Source organism: Malus domestica, chromosome 17, assembly GCF_042453785.1.
Source record: "Malus domestica chromosome 17, GDT2T_hap1".
Taxonomy (NCBI): domain Eukaryota; kingdom Viridiplantae; phylum Streptophyta; class Magnoliopsida; order Rosales; family Rosaceae; genus Malus; species Malus domestica.
The window spans coordinates 30,908,359-30,926,615 of record NC_091677.1 but is presented as its reverse complement, the minus strand read 5'-3'; the positions used below and the strand labels follow the sequence as shown (position 1 = coordinate 30,926,615).

The 18,257-nt window shown below is 37.3% G+C and overlaps 2 protein-coding genes across 2 annotated transcripts; one reads left to right on the top strand and one right to left on the bottom strand.

Annotated features, from left to right (window-relative positions):
- Nucleotides 1-1,660: 1,660 nt before the first annotated feature.
- Nucleotides 1,661-5,352, top strand: LOC139193475 (uncharacterized). The gene is made up of 5 exons (XM_070816499.1): nt 1,661-1,809; nt 2,460-2,763; nt 2,878-2,997; nt 4,249-4,570; nt 5,156-5,352. The coding sequence occupies exons 1-5, from the start codon at nt 1,661-1,663 to the stop codon at nt 5,350-5,352; spliced, it is 1,092 nt and encodes a 363-aa protein (XP_070672600.1).
- Nucleotides 5,353-8,996: 3,644 nt separating this feature from the next.
- LOC103417413 (uncharacterized) lies at nt 8,997-13,331 on the bottom strand. The gene is made up of 7 exons (XM_029097636.2): nt 12,977-13,331; nt 12,630-12,755; nt 11,768-11,968; nt 10,294-10,390; nt 9,947-10,050; nt 9,702-9,753; nt 8,997-9,406 (listed from the first exon to the last, which is right to left on the bottom strand). The coding sequence occupies exons 1-7, from the start codon at nt 13,189-13,191 to the stop codon at nt 9,203-9,205; spliced, it is 999 nt and encodes a 332-aa protein (XP_028953469.2). The 5' UTR covers nt 13,192-13,331; the 3' UTR covers nt 8,997-9,202.
- Nucleotides 13,332-18,257: the final 4,926 nt, after the last annotated feature.

Genomic DNA, 18,257 nt, shown 5'->3' with positions numbered 1-18,257 from the left:
CATACTTATGAATATCGTTTTCTGAGCATGGTTTTAAGATATGTATATATTCTATTTTTCTAGGAAAATTGTACAGGTTTTATGGCGAGGGGTTAGAACTTTTGAGAAATGAAATGATTTTGAAAAGCTTTGTTTTTGCCCACTCACACTTTGTGTTTTGCGCCCCTCTAGGTTTTAGGTAGAAGTGCTTGGTGGATCATGAGGATTTTGGCAAGGATTCTGACAGAATATCATTAATGTAGGATCACCTTTGGGTGTTGAATAATTAGTACTTGTCCTTCTTGATTGCACTTAGGATATTTATGCTCTGGTTGTGTATTTCACACTTAATCTTGCACTAGCATTATATCTTAGTTAGTACTCTAGTTGATTTGTTTTTTTGTTTATTCGTAATTCCTTATATCTTTATTGCTTCCGCACTATGCACATGGCTACGTCACTCTCATGTGACGGGCCAGCATGCCTCGATCTAGGTCGGGGTGTGTTAGTTTAGTATCATAGCATTAGGTTTGCAGTCCTGCATATCTTGAGAATTTCTAATTATTTTGGTGTTTTCGGTCAGAACTATACCTCCTAGTAGAGATCCATGTCCTTCTGTTGAGTCTAGTTTCCCCAATATAGCTCAGTTAGGGGAAGCTATAACTAATGCCATTCAGTCTTCGCTTCGTCCTCCCCAAAGGACACCTCTTGAGACTGTATAATCTGAAATTGAATCATTTTATAGGGAATGAAGGACATGAAGGAATGGAGAAATGGATCAATCATATTGAGAAGACTTTTCGTGTAATGCAGAGTCAGGGAAATCTTCTTCCTGATAGGTGGGTCGAGACGACTACCTGATTTTTTGGTCCAGAGCCTGCATCTTGGTGGAGACAAAAGTCCTATCAGTTGACCCCAGAGGAAATTACGGACTGGGAAGTGTTTAAACAGTTGTTTCAGAAAAAGTTTATTCCCCCTAAGTATATTGATCGCGAAAAGCTAGAGTTTACTCAGTTGAAGCAGGGGAAGATGACGACAAATGAGTATTATAGGAGATTCACTGACTTGTCTCGTTATCATCCGGAGGTTCTTGCTAATCCGGTTGGGATGCTCTGTTGTTTCAAATTGGGTACTAAGAAGAAATGGTGTTCTATAGCTACCTTGACTCCCTATGCTAATTACCAGAAGTTTTATGAGATTTTGTTGAGGATTGAGGACTCAGAAAATATGCCCAGTGAGAGTGAAGAAGAGGAAGAAAAGAATGGGAATCAGAGGCAAGATGATAAAGGTAAAGGTCAGTCTTCTCATGGACCTCGCAAGACTCAGAGCTTTAAGAGGAGTGGAACTAGTTCTAGCTCTTCTAGCGGAGGTTTTAGTGCCACTGGTCAGAGGAGAGGTGGTAGATTTTCAGGAGGTCCTAGATTCCAGAGGCAGGGAAATGTTGGAAGAAGAAGTGCTCTTTTGTGGCGCAGATGTAATAATCGTCATTTTGGAGAGTGTAGGAGAGGTAGCAGTGGATGTTTTACTTGTGGTCAGATGGGACATAGAGCTATAAATTGTCCTTAGAGTCAGCAGAGGCCCCAGTAGCCTTTTATGCCACCACCAGCGCAGATCCAGCAAGTTCCAGGGTTTGGAAGTTATGGTCAGATGGGTCGAGGTGGTGCTTACCATTATCAGGGCGATGCCGCTCCTTATGCTTCAGGGCAGTATCAGTATTCGCATGATCCTTATTACTAGAGTGGGTATTCTCAGTATCCTAGAGAGTGTACACCGTATCCTTCTATTCCAGCTGGTGGATCTCAGTGGTACCAGGGAAGACAGCCCTAGCAGGTAAAGATTGCTTCTAGTAATGCAGGATCTTCAAGGCAATTTGGTCAGCCAAGTCAGGGGTGAGGTGTGTAAGGGTGAGGTAATCAAGCTAGTAGAGGTCGTGGGGGACGACAACAAGCCCATGGACATGTTAATAATATATCTCTGCAAGATGCTCAGAATCATCCGGACTTAATCATGGGTACGTTAAGCATTCTTGGTCACTTTGCTAGAGTTTTAATTAATTGTGGTGCTACACATTCTGTCATTTCTCATACATTTGCTTAAGTGACGCAACCTCATCCTACACCTCTAGGGTATGATTTAGAGTTTGCTATGCCTAGAGGGGAGATATGTTATGTTGATTGTGTATATCCAAGATGTCCAGTGATGGTGGAGGAGGTAGTTATGCTAGCTAATCTTATCCCGTTAGATATTGTTGATTTTGATGTGATTTTAGGCACAGATTGGTTGCATTATAATCGTGCCAACATAAATTGCTACGGGAAAACAGTCACTTTCCATTGTCCTAGATTACCTGAAGTTACTTTTGTGGGTGATCGTAGTGGGGTGAGGCACGGTGTTATTTCTGCTGTAAGAGCAAAAAAGTTATTATCGAAATGTTGCTAGGGATATTTAACTCATGTAGTGCTGAATGATGTTGCTTCTAGTAATATGGAGGAAGTTCGAGTAGTCAGGCATTTTCTTGACGTATTCCCTGATGATTTACCTGGATTGCCGCCAGATCAGGAGGTGGAGTTCACTATTGATTTGCTTCCAGGTACGGATCATATATCTTTAACTCCATATAGAATGGCTCCTACTGAATTGAGGGAATTGAAAGTCCAGTTGCAAGAATTAGTCGATAAAGGTTTTATTCAGCCTAGTACTTCACCCTTGGGAGCTCCAGTTTCGTTTGTAAAGAAGAAAGATAGGACTTTGAGGCTATGTATTGATTATAGGCAATTAAATCAGGTAACAATTAAAAACCGTTATCCATTGCCACGCATAGATGATTTGTTTGATTAGCTTCGAGGTGCCTGCGTGTTTTCTAAGATTGATTTGAGGTCTGGTTATTACCAATTGAAGATCAGCAGCGAGGATGTCCCTAAGACTGCTTTCATGACTCGTTATGGTCATTATGAGTTTCTAGTGATGCCATTCGGATTAACGAATGCACCAGCATCTTTCATGGATTTTATGAATCGAGTATTCTAGCCATTTATAGACAAGTTTGTCATTGTTTTTATTGATGACATTTTGACATACTCTAAGTCTAAATCAGAGCATGTTCGACATCTTACTTTGGTATTGAAGAAATTAAGGGAACATAAGTTTTATGCTAAGTTTAGCAAATGTCAATTTTGGTTGAATCAAGTGGCGTTTTTGGGACATGTTATTTCTACTCAAGGTATTCAAGTAGGTTCACAAAAAGTGGCAGCTGTGGAGAATTGGGAGCAACCTCGAACCATCACTGAGGTACGGAGTTTTCTTGGCCTAGCAGGCTATTATAGATGGTTTGTTAAGGATTTTTTAGTCATTGCTTTGCCATTAACGAGGTTGACTAGAAAAGAAGTTAAGTTTGAGTGGGATGATAGTTGTGAGCAAAGTTTTCAGCAGTTGAAGTATTATCTCACTCATGCACCTGTTTTAGCACTCCCAGATGATAGTGGTAATTTTGAGGTTTATAGTGACGCTTCCTTGAATGGCCTAGGGTGTGTGTTGATGCAGCATGGTAGGGTGATTGCTTATGCTTCACGACAATTGAAACCTCATGAGAAGAATTACCCTACTCATGATCTGGAGTTAGTAGCTCTCATCTTTGCTTTGAAGATGTGGAGACATTTTCTTTATGGTGAGAAACATAAGATCTTCACAGACCATAAGAGTCTTCAGTATCTTTTTACTCAAATGGATCTTAATCTTCGGCAACGGAGGTGGATTGAGTTGCTTAGTGATTATGATTGCACGATTGAGTATCACCCTGGTCGTGCAAAGGCAGTGGCGGATGCACTTAGTAGGAAGACTCCAACTAGACTTAATGCCATTTATGATTGTCATGTTCCTCTTCTTGCGGATTTGAGGTCCACTGGAGTGAAGTTAGGAGTGGAAGATCGAGAGGAAGCCTTGCTAATTTTCAAGTTAGGCCAATTTTAATTGAACGTGTGCTCGAAGCCCAGATGAATGATGAAGAGACTCAGGAAATAATTCAAGCTAGGAATCGGGGGAAGAAGAAAGACTTCAGAATTCGAGAAACTGATGGCATGCTTATGCAGGAGAGTAGAATGTATGTGCCAAATAATATGGAATTAAAGAAGGCAATTCTTGATGAAGCATATTTCAGCTTATGCAATGCATCCCGAAAGCACTAAAATGTATAATACCATTCGACCATTTTATTATTGGCCAGGTATGAAAAGAGAAATTGCTGAATATGTGAGTAAGTGTGTCATTTGTCAGCAAGTCAAAGCTGAAAGAAATAAGCCTTTTGGATTGATGCAGCCACTTCCCGTTCCGCAATGGAAATGGGAAAATATTACTATAGATTTTGTGTACAAGCTTCCTCGTACACAGAATGGTTACGATGGTAGTTGGGTGATAGTTGATCGGCTTACTAAATCAGCACATTTTATTCCTATGAGGGAGAAGTATTCTTTAAGCCAATTAGCTGAATTATTTGTGTCGAATATCGTGAAGTACCATGGGATTCCAGTTAGTATTATCTCGGATCGTGATCCTAAATTTACTTCTAAGTTCTGGATAGCGTTCCAGGAAGCTCTTGGTTTGAGATTATTTTATAGTACAACATATCATCTTCAGACAGGTGGGCAATCAGAGAGGACTATTCAGACGTTGGAAGATATGCTGAGATCTTCAGTATTGTAGTTTGGTGACGCTTGACATAAGCGGTTGGATTTGATGGAATTTACCTACAACAACATCTTTCATTCCAGTATTGGTATGTCACCTTTCGAGGCTCTTTATGGTAAATCTTGTCTCATACCTCTATGTTGGTTAGAGGTTGGTGAAAGAGTTTTGGTGGGTCCTGAGATAGTGGAGGAGACTACTCAGAATATTCAGGTGATTAAGTCTAACCTGAAAGCGGCCCAGGATCGATAGAAGAGTCTAGCAGACAGACATGCCACTGACCGGATGTATAATGTAGGTGATTGGGTATTTCTGAAACTATCACGATGGAAAGGTGTTGTGTGGTTTGGAAAGAAAGGCAAGCTAAGTCCTAGGTACATTGGACCGTATATGATCACCGAGTGAGTCGGTGAGGTTGCTTATAGGCTTGAGTTGCCTCTAGAGTTATCCAAAGTGCACGATGTTTTTCATGTCTCTATGCTTCGTCATTATGTCTCAGATCCTTCTCATGGAATACCTCCTCAACCTTTGGAAATTAATTCAGATTTGCCTTATAATGAGGAGCCAGTGATTATTTTGGATTGGAAAGATAAGGTTCTGAGAAATAAGACAGTGTGCTTAGTGAAGGTTTTGTGGAGAAACCACCTGGGAGACGACGAAGTGTATGAAAGAGATGTATCCAAGGTTGTTTTATGATTATTAGTGGATTGTAATTGTTGTGTAGAAATTTCGAGGATGAAATTTTCTTAAGGGGGTAGGTTGTGACAGCCCATCCCGAAATATATTTTTTGATGATGTGAATTGACTAGAATACCCTTAGACGTTGAGTATATGGTGTAGTGTTGTGGTTTGAGTTTGGGTGTTAGACTAATCTAATTAGTTCCTAAGTTTTTAGAACTTAAAAATTATGGTTTTGTGGTTGTTAGTAGCCCAAAACTGGACCACACACTCACACTCACACACACCACTCCCATTGACTTCTCTCTCCTCCCTCCCTCAGATTTCTTGCCATTTTCATACAACCTGTACGGACAACCTTCAAAACGCTTTCAAACTTTCCAGATTGAGGTGGTGATTGATGTTTTTGGACTCCTTGCAAGCTTAGGAGTCGAATGGTAGTGATGGTTGGACGTGAAAATCCTGAAAAACCCAAGAAACCATAATCTCCGATTTGAGCACTGTTCATGCACTTGTGATTTCAAAGTTTTTAGAAGATTTTAAGCTGCTTGTGAGCTTTAGAACATCTTCATGAAGCTCGAAGAAGAAAAACGAAGTGAATTGGACGTCGAGAAGTTGAGTTTGGCAAGTTTCAAGTTTGGCCAGATTATCGAGGGTTCTCCGGCGAAATCCCATGGATTTTAGGGCTTTAAAGTTGTAAGGTTTTGTTCCTCTCATCCTAAGCTTCAAATTGATATAAATTTTGAGAATTTTGGTTGAGAATCGAATAAGATATGAAAGTTTGATTGTTTTTCCAGAAACCGGCGCCAGCGACGATCTCTGGCGATCTAAGGAAGACGAAGAAGAATATTTTGTCAAGTCTGACGGAATATTCTAACGGCGTCAGGTAACACCATTAACTTCTGTTAAGATTTAACGGAATATTGCTAACGGCAGTTAAGATTCAGTTAGGGTTTGGCCGCGCTTGGGGGCGAGTCTGGCCGTGCCTTGGCCGGCGCGTGGGAGGTCGAAATTTTTTTCTAAAAATATAGGGATGTTCCTGAGGTTGAGTAGGTCTTAGTGGTATATTCAAATACCCCATTTGAGCATTATATGAGAAGTTATTTCGTAGTTTTGTGTATGCACTTTAAATAACGTTTATTTAGTTATTTCGCATATAGGTGAGACTTATCCTGAGGACTAGCGTCATCAATTGAGGCTGGGGGGCTACGACCCTTTGACATACCAGTGAGTGGTCTTTTGGTTTTCCGTATATACCTATATACTTGAGATTTTTCCCAGAAAATATGTTTAAATGAATATATGTTTTGGAAAAGCCATGCAAGTATCTATCTATTTTAATTATGCATTAGTAGTTGCATACATTCATGATTGGTGCTACGGACGCACATGTAAGTGTCAGGTAAGTTCATAAATCAAAGGTATGAGATTGTTTTGGTTATGTCATGTATGATGTGATGTATTGAGAGCTCATAAACCTGCACCCCGGTGTTAGTGCTCTTGCCTAGAGTTAGGGCATAGTCTTTCACATGATGTTCACCTCCTGTACTGTATGCTCACCTTGGATCCAAGTTAGGTGCATAGGCTTGTCGTACAGACCACTTTAGGTGGTTCCGACTCGTAGGTGACCCGCAATTATTCGCATAGCCTTCAAGTGATCGTAGCACTAGAACATATTTATTTTACACCTAGTCTTGTCGTACAGACCACTTTAGGTGGTTTCGACTCGTGTGTAGGATTTGATTTGATTGGATATGATTGAGATTGATTATGAGCTATAGACTCAATCGTGCAGTTGAGTTAGGGAGATCTGGTTGTTGTGATACCTATCATTGTTATATTTTACCTGAGTTATTTATGGCACTTCATTGATATACTTTGGCATGGCATACTTATGACTATCATTTTCTGAGCATGGTTTTGAGATATGTATATATTCTATTTTTCTGGGAAAATTATACAGGTTTTACGGCGAGGGGTTAGAACTTTTGAGAAATGAAATGATTTTGAAAAGCTTTGTTTTTGCCCACTCACACTTTCTGTTTTGCGCCCTTCCAGGTTTTAGGTAGAAGTGCTCGGTGGATCACGAGGATTTCGGCGAGGATTCTGACATAATATCATTAATGTAGGATCACATTTGGGTGTTGAATAATTAGTACTTGTCCTGCTTGATTGCACTTAGGATATTTATGCTCTAGTTGTGTATTTCACACTTAATCTTACACTAGCACTATATCTTAGTTAGTACTCTAGTTGATTTGATTTTTTGTTTATTCGTAATTCCTTATATCTCTATTGCTTTCGCACTGTGCACATGGTTACGTCACTCTCACATGACGGCCAGCATGCCTTCATCTAGGTCGGGGTGTGTCAAAAATGCAATTGAATTCTAAGAAAAACACTTGAAGTTTTTCGTGCAAGAAGCACATAACTGATGTTTCTTTCAAAATGCACTTCAAGTGCTTTTAGAAATTAAAAAAAAAAAACTTGGTTTTTTAAAATAATTCCAAGCAACCTATTAGTGGTACAGAATCCATTATGTTAAAACCTTTGAAAAAACATGCAAGGCTGAAATCTCTACAGAAAACCTCCATTCAATATGCACTTCAACATTTATAAATTCGAGTAGCCAGTTTGCTTATCCAAATAAGAACAGAAATAATCATATTCCTAGCATTTTTGCAAACACTACTCGTGTGTGAATAGTGATGGAATTGTCGACATCGAAATGTTTTTCATTTTTTATTTTTTACCCATTGATAAATTTTATTTTTCTAAATAAAAATAAAACTGAAATTTTGAATTAAAAATTTAAAGGAAAATCAAGAGATAAAATAACCAAAAGTGTGCAAAGGGTGAAACGATGTGTGCAGAGCAACTTCTGATTTGTTTACCATGATTTTGGTATTTAAAGTCGCTGAGCGACTTCTCACCGTCATTCCGTCTTAATCATGGTTAACATTAAATTAAACTAATTGAGTGCAATAAAAAAACCTAATAACATGTGCGGAACATAAGTTAGTTCGTCAGTGACACAATTAAGTAGTGATGGATGCAAGATTATATTCTCATTGCATTCCAACAATGGCGTGTACATCGCTAAAATTCTTTTTCCAGCTTTTTCAACAAGACATTTAGTCAATCACTGTGTATTTAGCGTACATCTTAGTCATCTAGTGCTCTTTTAATTGTGTCTTTAGATCAATATTGTTATAGTGAATAAAACATAGCTAAATCATATATGTACAACAGTGACTCAAATTTATAAGATAATTAGGAAAAGGGAGAATTAATGGGCCTTTCATTATTTAAGAAAAATGATCAACTTTAAACTTTTTCGGAAATATGCTGAGCTGTCAGAGAAGTAATTTTCGCACTCCTTATAGCATTCCATATACCCTTAATTATTCCTAGTCGTTGGATTGAACAAGGTGCATGAGAGGTCAATGTGATTTAGCTTTTGTGTTGTTTCACGAAGAAGGATTGAGGAAAATATATTTTGATGTAGGTTTGTCAAATGACCAAAAACTAAATATTTCTTTTTAACCAAAAGGTCATCAACTGCGCCCCTGCGTACAAAGTACTTGAATTACAAAGAACAGAGGAAACGATAAACTAGTTTGTAAACTATTAGACAAAAACACATTACAGGTCAGGAACTGACAACGAAATGTACATTTTCTGTATAAGTTTTACGTAACTCGCAGAAAACCGGACAGAAGAAACATCTTAAAATGAATCAGTGTGTTTCACGGTGTTCAAACAAACAAAAGAACTTGCAGAGTCAGACAGGCACTTTCTGGATGCGGAAACGTAAATCCATTGACGGTATACAGTCACGTAACTATAACTTGCAACGATTAGTGCTTTAGTTCCGGAGAAATGCCACAGTGGCGATACGTGATCCTACGGATCCACCAAACATGAATGTCGGATATGTCCGGACATGACTAAGGTATTGAAACTTAGGAGGATCTTTGCGTGCTTCATGAACCTGCGTCGCACTTCTTTGATTGAAACTTTCCACTTCTTGCACCAATTCATCCTTTGTGCTGTTAGATGATGTGATCACCTGCAATGGTGTTCCACAACAGCAATTGAAACATCAGGTAGTGTCGAAAGAAACAAAAACTTCTCAAAGAGAAATTTAAAGAGAAAAGAAAGAGTGCATGATTCTGGTAGGAGCAGTGCTATTCATAGTATGGCTGAAAATAAAACCAAGAACTTTCAAAGTGAATGCAAGAAGTGCTAGGGTTCATAACGAAATATATTATCTATACTCTTCCTTTTAGCACTTGAAAACACACCCTAAATGAAAGGAACTGCAGTTTTAAGTAAGAAGTATTAGCCAAAGTGAAGATGCTTACTACTAATCCACCAGAAGCCACCAACCGTGAAACTGAATCCCAATAAAACAGCCTGTATAAAAAAATATGAATTAGCAATTCCAAACTCCACTTTCCTTCATTTAATAACCACAAGCAATTAGATAGACTAATGTCACTAGACAAATCATTCATACACAAGCAGAGGAATTATCAATCAGAAAACAGATAAAGAGTAATAATCGTAACAGAATACATGCAGCATAGCATACTATGTTGGCTTTTACCTTTTGATAGAACCATCCGGATGCAATCCAATGGCATCCAAGGTTCCTTTGTCCACAACTAGTTGGAACTGCCTTTCCAACTTGGTCTCTAGAATATCATCAACCTAAAAAATAGTGACACAATTCATTTTACAATATTGTAGAAAGGAAGTATCAGCTTAACTACAAGCAACGATTCGGAAGACATTAACAATTTTAACACTAAAGAAGAATAATTCGCTTCATACAACTTCGTTCACCGGAAAAATACAGGCAAAAGGATTATAGAAGACACCAGGCTATAATCTAATAATTTTTTTCCGAAGCCCAAACATACCAGAAAACATTGGCCAAAAGGAAAGGCATACCAAAAATTTAATGTTTGGCAATCCATCACGATCAGCAAGGCTTCGAGCAAGGTCAATTGCCCCTTCACTATAATCAGTTCCTGTTAAATCAGAGAACCTGAACCCAAAACACCAGAATTTCATTCATTATGGTGTCTCTGACATTTAGAGAAACAATGGAAATTCAGTCACCAAATAACCTTCATGAAATCTTGGACTCAATTTTATTTACAACTCTCTGGCTCCCAGTCCTTCTCACCAACCCTCCAACAAGGGAGGCAAAAAAGGACATTCAACATTGAAATTGTATTTTTTTGGTTTGGGGGGGGGGGAAGAATTGGGGCCCGATAACTAATAATAATTACATAGGAATGATCCTAGGGCAAAACATACCATAGTTTCAATTGAATAAAGAAGGGTTATGAGATTTTTAGATTAAATATTTGAAGGTTCTTTTAATTGACTTTAGCCAGTATGTTAACTTCTTAACAAATGTACTGAACACAAATAAAAAGGCCAAATGCACATTCTCAAAATATCATGCCCCCTTTAGGAGGGAATTGATTCTTGAAGGATGAAGCATATCAAAATACCCAACCATATGAGTAAAGAAGCCTGATTTAACAGAGGCAAAGGTGTCGTATGTGCAGTGGTGAAAGTGATGGCACTTAAGCGTAAGTAGGTTGGTGAAAATTTGATAGCAGACTTTCTATGTTGATTGGATTCTCAAGGGCTGTATTATGATTAAGAAATAAAGATAAAAATTAAAAATTAAAAAGTCTATAACAATTACATTAAGGCCTATGTAATATATCCAATCTCATGATAATAAAATAACTAGCATAGTCAGAACTCAAAAATAAGAATAATAATGATATATAAATCAAGTTCATTATTAACCTATTAATTGAAGGGAACTGTTATTAGCACTCCAAAAATCTCATTCTATACTCCTCACAGGTGTATTTTTCTTTTCCAATTATAGAAAGTTAGGAGTGCAAAATGAGAATTTGGAGTGCCAATAACAATTCCCTAATTGAACCCTAACCTAAATTGTTCTAAATAAATGAAGGGATGATTTGACTGAGATCACAAAATAAGATTGGGTGAGTCAACATTCTGTCCACCTCCTGATACTTCAAGTTTCTACATTTAAATCTTATAACTTATTATAAACCACAAATAAATATTTAAGGACATTTGCACACTTCCATCAAGTTTGTTACCTATTTATCTTCGATAGTTAACTTTCTTCCCTGCTACATCATTCTATAGAATCTAAATGCATAAATCACTTTAACCAATTGGCATATACATACTAAGATGGGCAACTTGTTAACCTTAAAACAAGACCCGTTGAAGCCTTATAGTCTCCAGCCTAGACATTCCAATCCGATACATGATTCACCTACTTTGCATTTTTTTTGCTTCCATACAGGAATTCAATCTAATTCAGCACATAATACCAGACAAAGTTCCATGAATAAAAGAATACCCCTGCTTGGAAAGTTCTTGAAGAAGCAATCCATTGCCAGTCCCGATGTCAAGTACACTCCAGCCTGAAAGATACTTATCAGCTTGTTCCACAGGATCAGACTTATTATTATCAACATGATTTGGTGTGCGACCTTTAGAAATATCAATGCATAAGCTTCTGGTCCAACAGGCAACCAATTCCATGACGTCAGCTCCAAACCTACAGAAACAGAGGGTTCAAACCATCAAACGCTCCACGCCTTACAGTATCTACTCACTTTAACACAAAGGGGAACTAAAATACGAATCCCTCACTACTATGGATTTATAAAAGTAAGGAGAAAAGGTTGAAAAACTGTGGTAAATCACGACAAAATTGACTTGCACGCCGGGTAATAGTTTAACATCACTCCTTTTCATTTTATATAGTTGATATGAAAAGGATATCAATAATGTTAAGAAAGGTTTTTCTTCAATCTCCCCTCACTAATATGAATATCTTTTTCCTAAGGCTCTTCGAAAAGTAGCAACAAATGCATATAATGTAATTAGTACGTATTAAAAATTAACCCATGTGATCTTCACAAGATAGCATTTAGCTAATTCTTAACAGTTTTGCAATTGTGGTTGTTAGCTAGTTAGCGACGGTTAGCTTAAACATATACAAGCTCCTAATAATTCCTCTATAATACCAGACTTTGTACGATTCATCTTCTCAAACAAAACAAAAAGCTTTCTCCCTCTAATTTCTCTCTCTACCTTCAAGAGTTCACTTCGATTCCGGATATTTCCTTGATGTTACCACTTTGCTGTTTTCTACTGTGCCCCAAAGCCACAAGAAATGCATCACAAATTAATTTGCACAGTTGCGAAAAGCTTACCAAACTTCACCGGTATGACCACGTTCCCGAAAATTCGCCAACTCATCTGCATATGCAGCATCCCAATAACTCTGAAGACCTAGCATTGATGTCGCCCCTTCAGCATCTGGTTCCTCCTTGTCAGAACTGCAAGAACCACAATATCAATAAAAATAAATAAATAATTGTTCCTAAACTAATAGTGTTTTAATTCTTCCTCAAAATTCAAACAGCAAAAGCATAAATACAACAAGCAATTCAAAGATTTAGTCTTACTAACTTAATTTTGCACTAATTAATTAATTAATATTTGATTTACAGAGATTTTGCTGGAAACCAAATAGGAAGTGGAGGGGAGGGAAGCAAACCTGTATTCAGAGAGGGCACGGAGGTTAGCAGCAGAGAGGTCCTCGGCGGCGTCGGCATGGCGCTGGTCGTCGTCGAGAGTGCTTCCATAATCACTCTTGATGGACCATGAGTCGGCGGCGACGGAGCGTTCGTCGTCAGAGACGAGATCGGGCAGTGCGGCTCGGCTCTGTTGCGATATCTCCGAGTCATCTTGCCCCAATCGAAATCCTGCCATTGCTGAACAAACAATGGGAGAGAGATGGACTGTCTGACTGGAAGACTAATGAAGAATCGACGTGATCAAACGTGGAGTTGTTCTGGTGGACTTTTGGGTTTGGGTTTCAGTTGTGGATCTTTGATTTGGACGTTGAAAATGACCATTGTTGTTAAAATTGAAGCATCATTTCTCCAGCTAGATTAAAGTTGAGAACTATTGGTACAATTTTTCTTATTTGATTTTTTATATTTGCTTCTTGATTCAGCCTCACATACACGATATGTGACTTAATTTTATGGAAGTTCTAACGGAGTTGACAAAAATGATCATAGGTGCACGTTTTGATAAGTTAAACGATCATTGGTAATATATTTTTACTTGAGAGATCATTACTCAAATTTTTAAGTTTTTTGTAGGCAACATGATGTGACGATTGATGATTGATTTTTTTTTAATGGCTAGCATTTGTGTCGTGTTTACTGTGTTTGTATCATTGTCTTGACATACCAGATATCTTAATGGATCATGTCGTATAACCCTGTTAAAATTAAGGGATAACATGACCCGATTGTTACTTGTTAAGAAAATATATTTTAAATCAATAGATAATCAAGTGAAAAACATAATACTAAATTAATATTTGCATACTACATTGTCATACAAAAATTACTTCAGAACTAGAAACACATTTGTCTTTCAAGTATTATATACCCTAAAATAAGAGCCTAATGAAAAAACATTAGTGTTGGAATGATTTTAGACTTTGATCGGATCATATTTATATATATTTTTACTTCGAATTCACTCGTCTTTTCTTAGTTAGTTCCTTATATTTTTGAGCTATTTATGTTATTTTTGTGTTCATAGGATTTGTTATGCAAAGAAAATAAAAATAGCATAAATGAGTTTTAAATAATAAACAGAAAGAATATTGATTTTATTTTTGGATTGGGTTTTATTTTGGTTTATTTTATATGCATTGAATTGATTGTTTCATAGAATATTGGTTTTGGATTTGTTACTTGAATTTGTTCTTAATTCCCAAACTGCTACTAATTTAGAGTTTATGATACAAATCAATTTTGTATTATATTGTGAAAGGAGAATCCAAGAAGGTAGGCTGCCAGCGGAAGAAAAGTAAAAGGTCAGAAAAGAAAAATAGGGAGACAGCTGGGGGAATAATTTTGGAACAAGAGGAGAGATAGAAGGGATTGATGCGGGCCCTTGCAGGTGGAAAGCTGTGAAGACCGACAGAATTGAGGGCAGCGAGGCAGCCAGGAGAAAAAGGAAAATAAAATAAGGGAATCCAAGAGAGAAAAACGTGCAGGACTGATGAAGTAAATAAAAAAGAGAGGAAATGGGCGCGGAAAAAGGCAGCTGCCTTTGGGCAGCGCTAAGAATAGAATAGAAAAATAAAAGGAAGGCTGTCTGGCAGCCTTGATGGACGGAGGGAATAAAATACGAGTGAGAAGTGGGAAATAAAAGGAAAGAAAAGCCAGGAGAGAGGGGGGGAGACGGAAAGATAAGGCGGTCTGGGGAGCGAGAGAAGGGAGCTGCCCTTTGGGCAGCTCGCAGAGACGCAGGAAGAGGACCGAGAGGAGAGTGCTGCCATTGGGCAGCTTGAGGAAGGGAAGTCAGTGGCGAGGAGGACAGGAGTTCAGAGTCCATGCAGTTCAGAGTCCAAGCAGCAGATCCTTTCTTTCGGTTTAATCTTTCCAAACTCCTATTTTATTTTTATTTTAATAATGTGTAATTAATTTTATTTTGGCTAGAGGTTAATTCGAAACCATGAATATATTTGTAATATGAATTGATTACCTTCGGTTGTGATTTCATAAGTTGTGATTTCAATTTACTTATCCGTTCGTATAAAAACTGATTTGTGTATGTTGGTTGAGAGTGCACGCTTAATTTACATGCATGAATTTGATGCTAGAATATAAGTGAATTTCACCTAATCGTTATGAACTTATTTTCACAAGTAGTAAAGGTTGCTAGTCACAATCACGTTAAGTAAATTCTTGGCAAGAGTATCATGCTTTTCATAGTTACGAATGCCTCGTCAATGCTTATAGTTTTCACAAAGTTTAATGATCTTTGATTGTATCGCTATTGTGCTTTTCACGTAGGGGACTTTTGAAGAATGTTTTGAATTGTTGTATGCGTTTTTCCGTCCAATTCAATAACTTAAGGAAAACTTGAAGATTAAAAAAGTGTTGTTCACGGTTAATCTGGAGTATTGAGATTCACAATTTATTGAAAGAACAACTGAAAATCAATTTAGGTTGCATATGTGTCATGTGTGGAGAAGAACCCTCTAGCTAGTCCGTCATTTATCCTTTCACCTTAATTTCATGTTTTTGTCAATTCTGTAATTTAATTAAGTTTAATTTACTTTTCATCAAAACCAAACACCCATCCATTATTAAATTATATTATTTATTTAGTTTTCTTTATTGTTAGTCTTTTAATTTAATTTCCGTCCATTTCAGTTCCTAGTGTTTAATTTAATTGTTTTCATTATTTTGAGTCATTTTAAGTGTGTTTCGAGTTATTAGAGTTTTTAGCCTAGTTTTGTGTCCTTGAGTCTTATTTAATATTTTTAAGTTAATTTAATAGATTAGCAATCCCTCCTAATCCCCGGCCTAGAACGATACCCTACTTACATCTATACTACAATTGTCAAAAAGAGGGTTTAATTTGTGTGCTTATATATTTCGCATCAGACTTGACATTGAAACATCCGTGAGCAAGCCTAAGACTCATATGTCAAAGGCTCTCCAACGGTCAAGTTTGTGAATGATTTTAGACTTGACTAGTAGGCAAGAAAATTCAAGTGTTTAGATTGTGTTACCGTAGATGAACTCTAGGTAGGTGTATTTATATCGTGGGGAGAGAGACCCTTTTAGGATAAAATCCTCGTTTTAAACCGGGAGAATCCAAGAATATATCTATAAGTAGATATTTTATCCTCTTAGGAGTTGTGATTACTTGCGGCCGACATCAATCCCTAGATTGTAAGAACTCCAAGGGTTACAAGATCTGATTTTGTCCATATTCAGATCAGATTGCGTGTTTTGCAGAACAAACATGGTCATCAAATGAAGTCATTAAGACTCATAGTGCCCCGAAGTAGAGTGATAGTAGTACTGCTACTCCGTTTGATACAGCTTTACTCGGAGCTGGTGAGTCCATGATTGGACTTTAAAGATAACTGTATTTGGATCAGATTTACTTCAGCCCTAGAAAATCATAGTCTCACAATTACCTTTAACTATTTGTCTGAAAGGCGACCCGTTCCCCTTAAAGATAGATTGTTATCCAAAGATTATGCCTTTCAGAGTAAGCTAGAATATGTATCGTTTAGTCTTTAAATTCTTGTAAATGATGCAACTTTTGGCTCTGAAGTGGTGTCATTTTTGACCCATACGTACATACTTGAGCATAAAGCCGGAAAGCTGGTAATGATGACTGATGCGTAAAATAACTAAACACACAAATTAAACCCTCTTTTTATCAATTGTAGTAAAGTATGTAAGTAGGGATCGTTCTAGGCCGGGGATTATGAGGGATTGCTAAATCACTTGGAAACTGACTTGAAAACGTGAAAACAAAGTTTAAAACACTAACTAGACTCAAAGAATGCAAAACTATACTTTAAAACACTAAAACAAACCAAAAGACTCAAAACAGCCCCTAAACACTCAAAACTACCTTAAAAACACAATCTGGGCAATTTTGGGACTCTCACACAAACTTGGACAAATTTTGGTTTTCTAATGAACTAAAACACTTAAAAACATAATCTAAAACAAGTTCTAATTAATATGACTCAAAGAAATAAGATGGGGTTGATTTTCGACGAAAATAATTAAATTAAGACAAGAACAAAGTAAACAAATTCTTAGACAAATTTGGGTGAATCAAAACACTCTAACACACAACCAAAACAGAAATTAAACACTTTGAAACAATAAAGTAAAAGGGGGATTTTGGTTTTAATGAATTTGAAAACAAAACAAACTTTGTAAAACAAAACAGATTGTAAGTGAATTTGAATGAAACTTATGGATGGAAGATTAGCTAGGAGGTTCTTCTCCACATATGTCACACTTGCATACAAAACGATTTCCAGTTGCTTTTCGATAAGCTATGAATACTCAACGCCCCAAATTAACCGTGAATTGCACTAATTAACCCTCAGTTTTTTCCACAAGTTATTAGGTTGGATGATTGCATACGACAACCCAAAACATTCCCTACAAGTTCCCTACATGAATTGCATAATAGAGATACAAGCAAGAATCATTAAGTTCTATGAAAAACATAAGCATTGACGAGGCACTCGTTACTATGATTTGCATGAAAATTATGCCAAGAGTTTACATAACGTGATTGTGACTAGCAACCTTCACTACTTGTGAATATAAGTTTATAACGATTAGGTGAAACTCCCTTATATTCTAGCGTCAAATTCATGCATGAAAATTAAGCGTGCACTCTTAACCAACATACACAAATTAGTTTTTATATGAACGGATAAGTAAATTGAATTCACAACTTATGAATCACAACTGGATGTAATCAAATCATATTGCAAGTATGAACATAGTTTCGAATCACCCCCCAACTAAGAGGGGTTTAGTTCCTCATACTCACAAAGCAAAGATACATAAAATTAGACATTAAAATCAAAGGAAAGAAAACACCTAAAATGCTCCAACTTGGTAGCAAGTGCATCCAAGATTCCTCATTTCCCTTGCTTGCGGCAGATTGGGTTATGGACAGATTTTGGGTAGTTTTATGATGTAGAATGGATGGGGAATGGTATGGAAGGGTTTAGGGTTAGTGTGGAGGAGTGTTTGATGGTTGGAGGGTGGTGGAGAACTAGGCAAAGAGGGTGGAAGAAGGTGGAGTGGCTGTTATGTTTTCTAGGCACTAGAATGGTGTTTTTGGGGTGTTTTGCTTCCTAGGGTGTGTATGGACGAATTTTTGTGATAAAATGATGAATATGGGGGATTGTCCTCTGGCCAAGGGGTGTAAACATGTATTTATAGGCCCCAAAAACCTTAGAAAATCAGGTT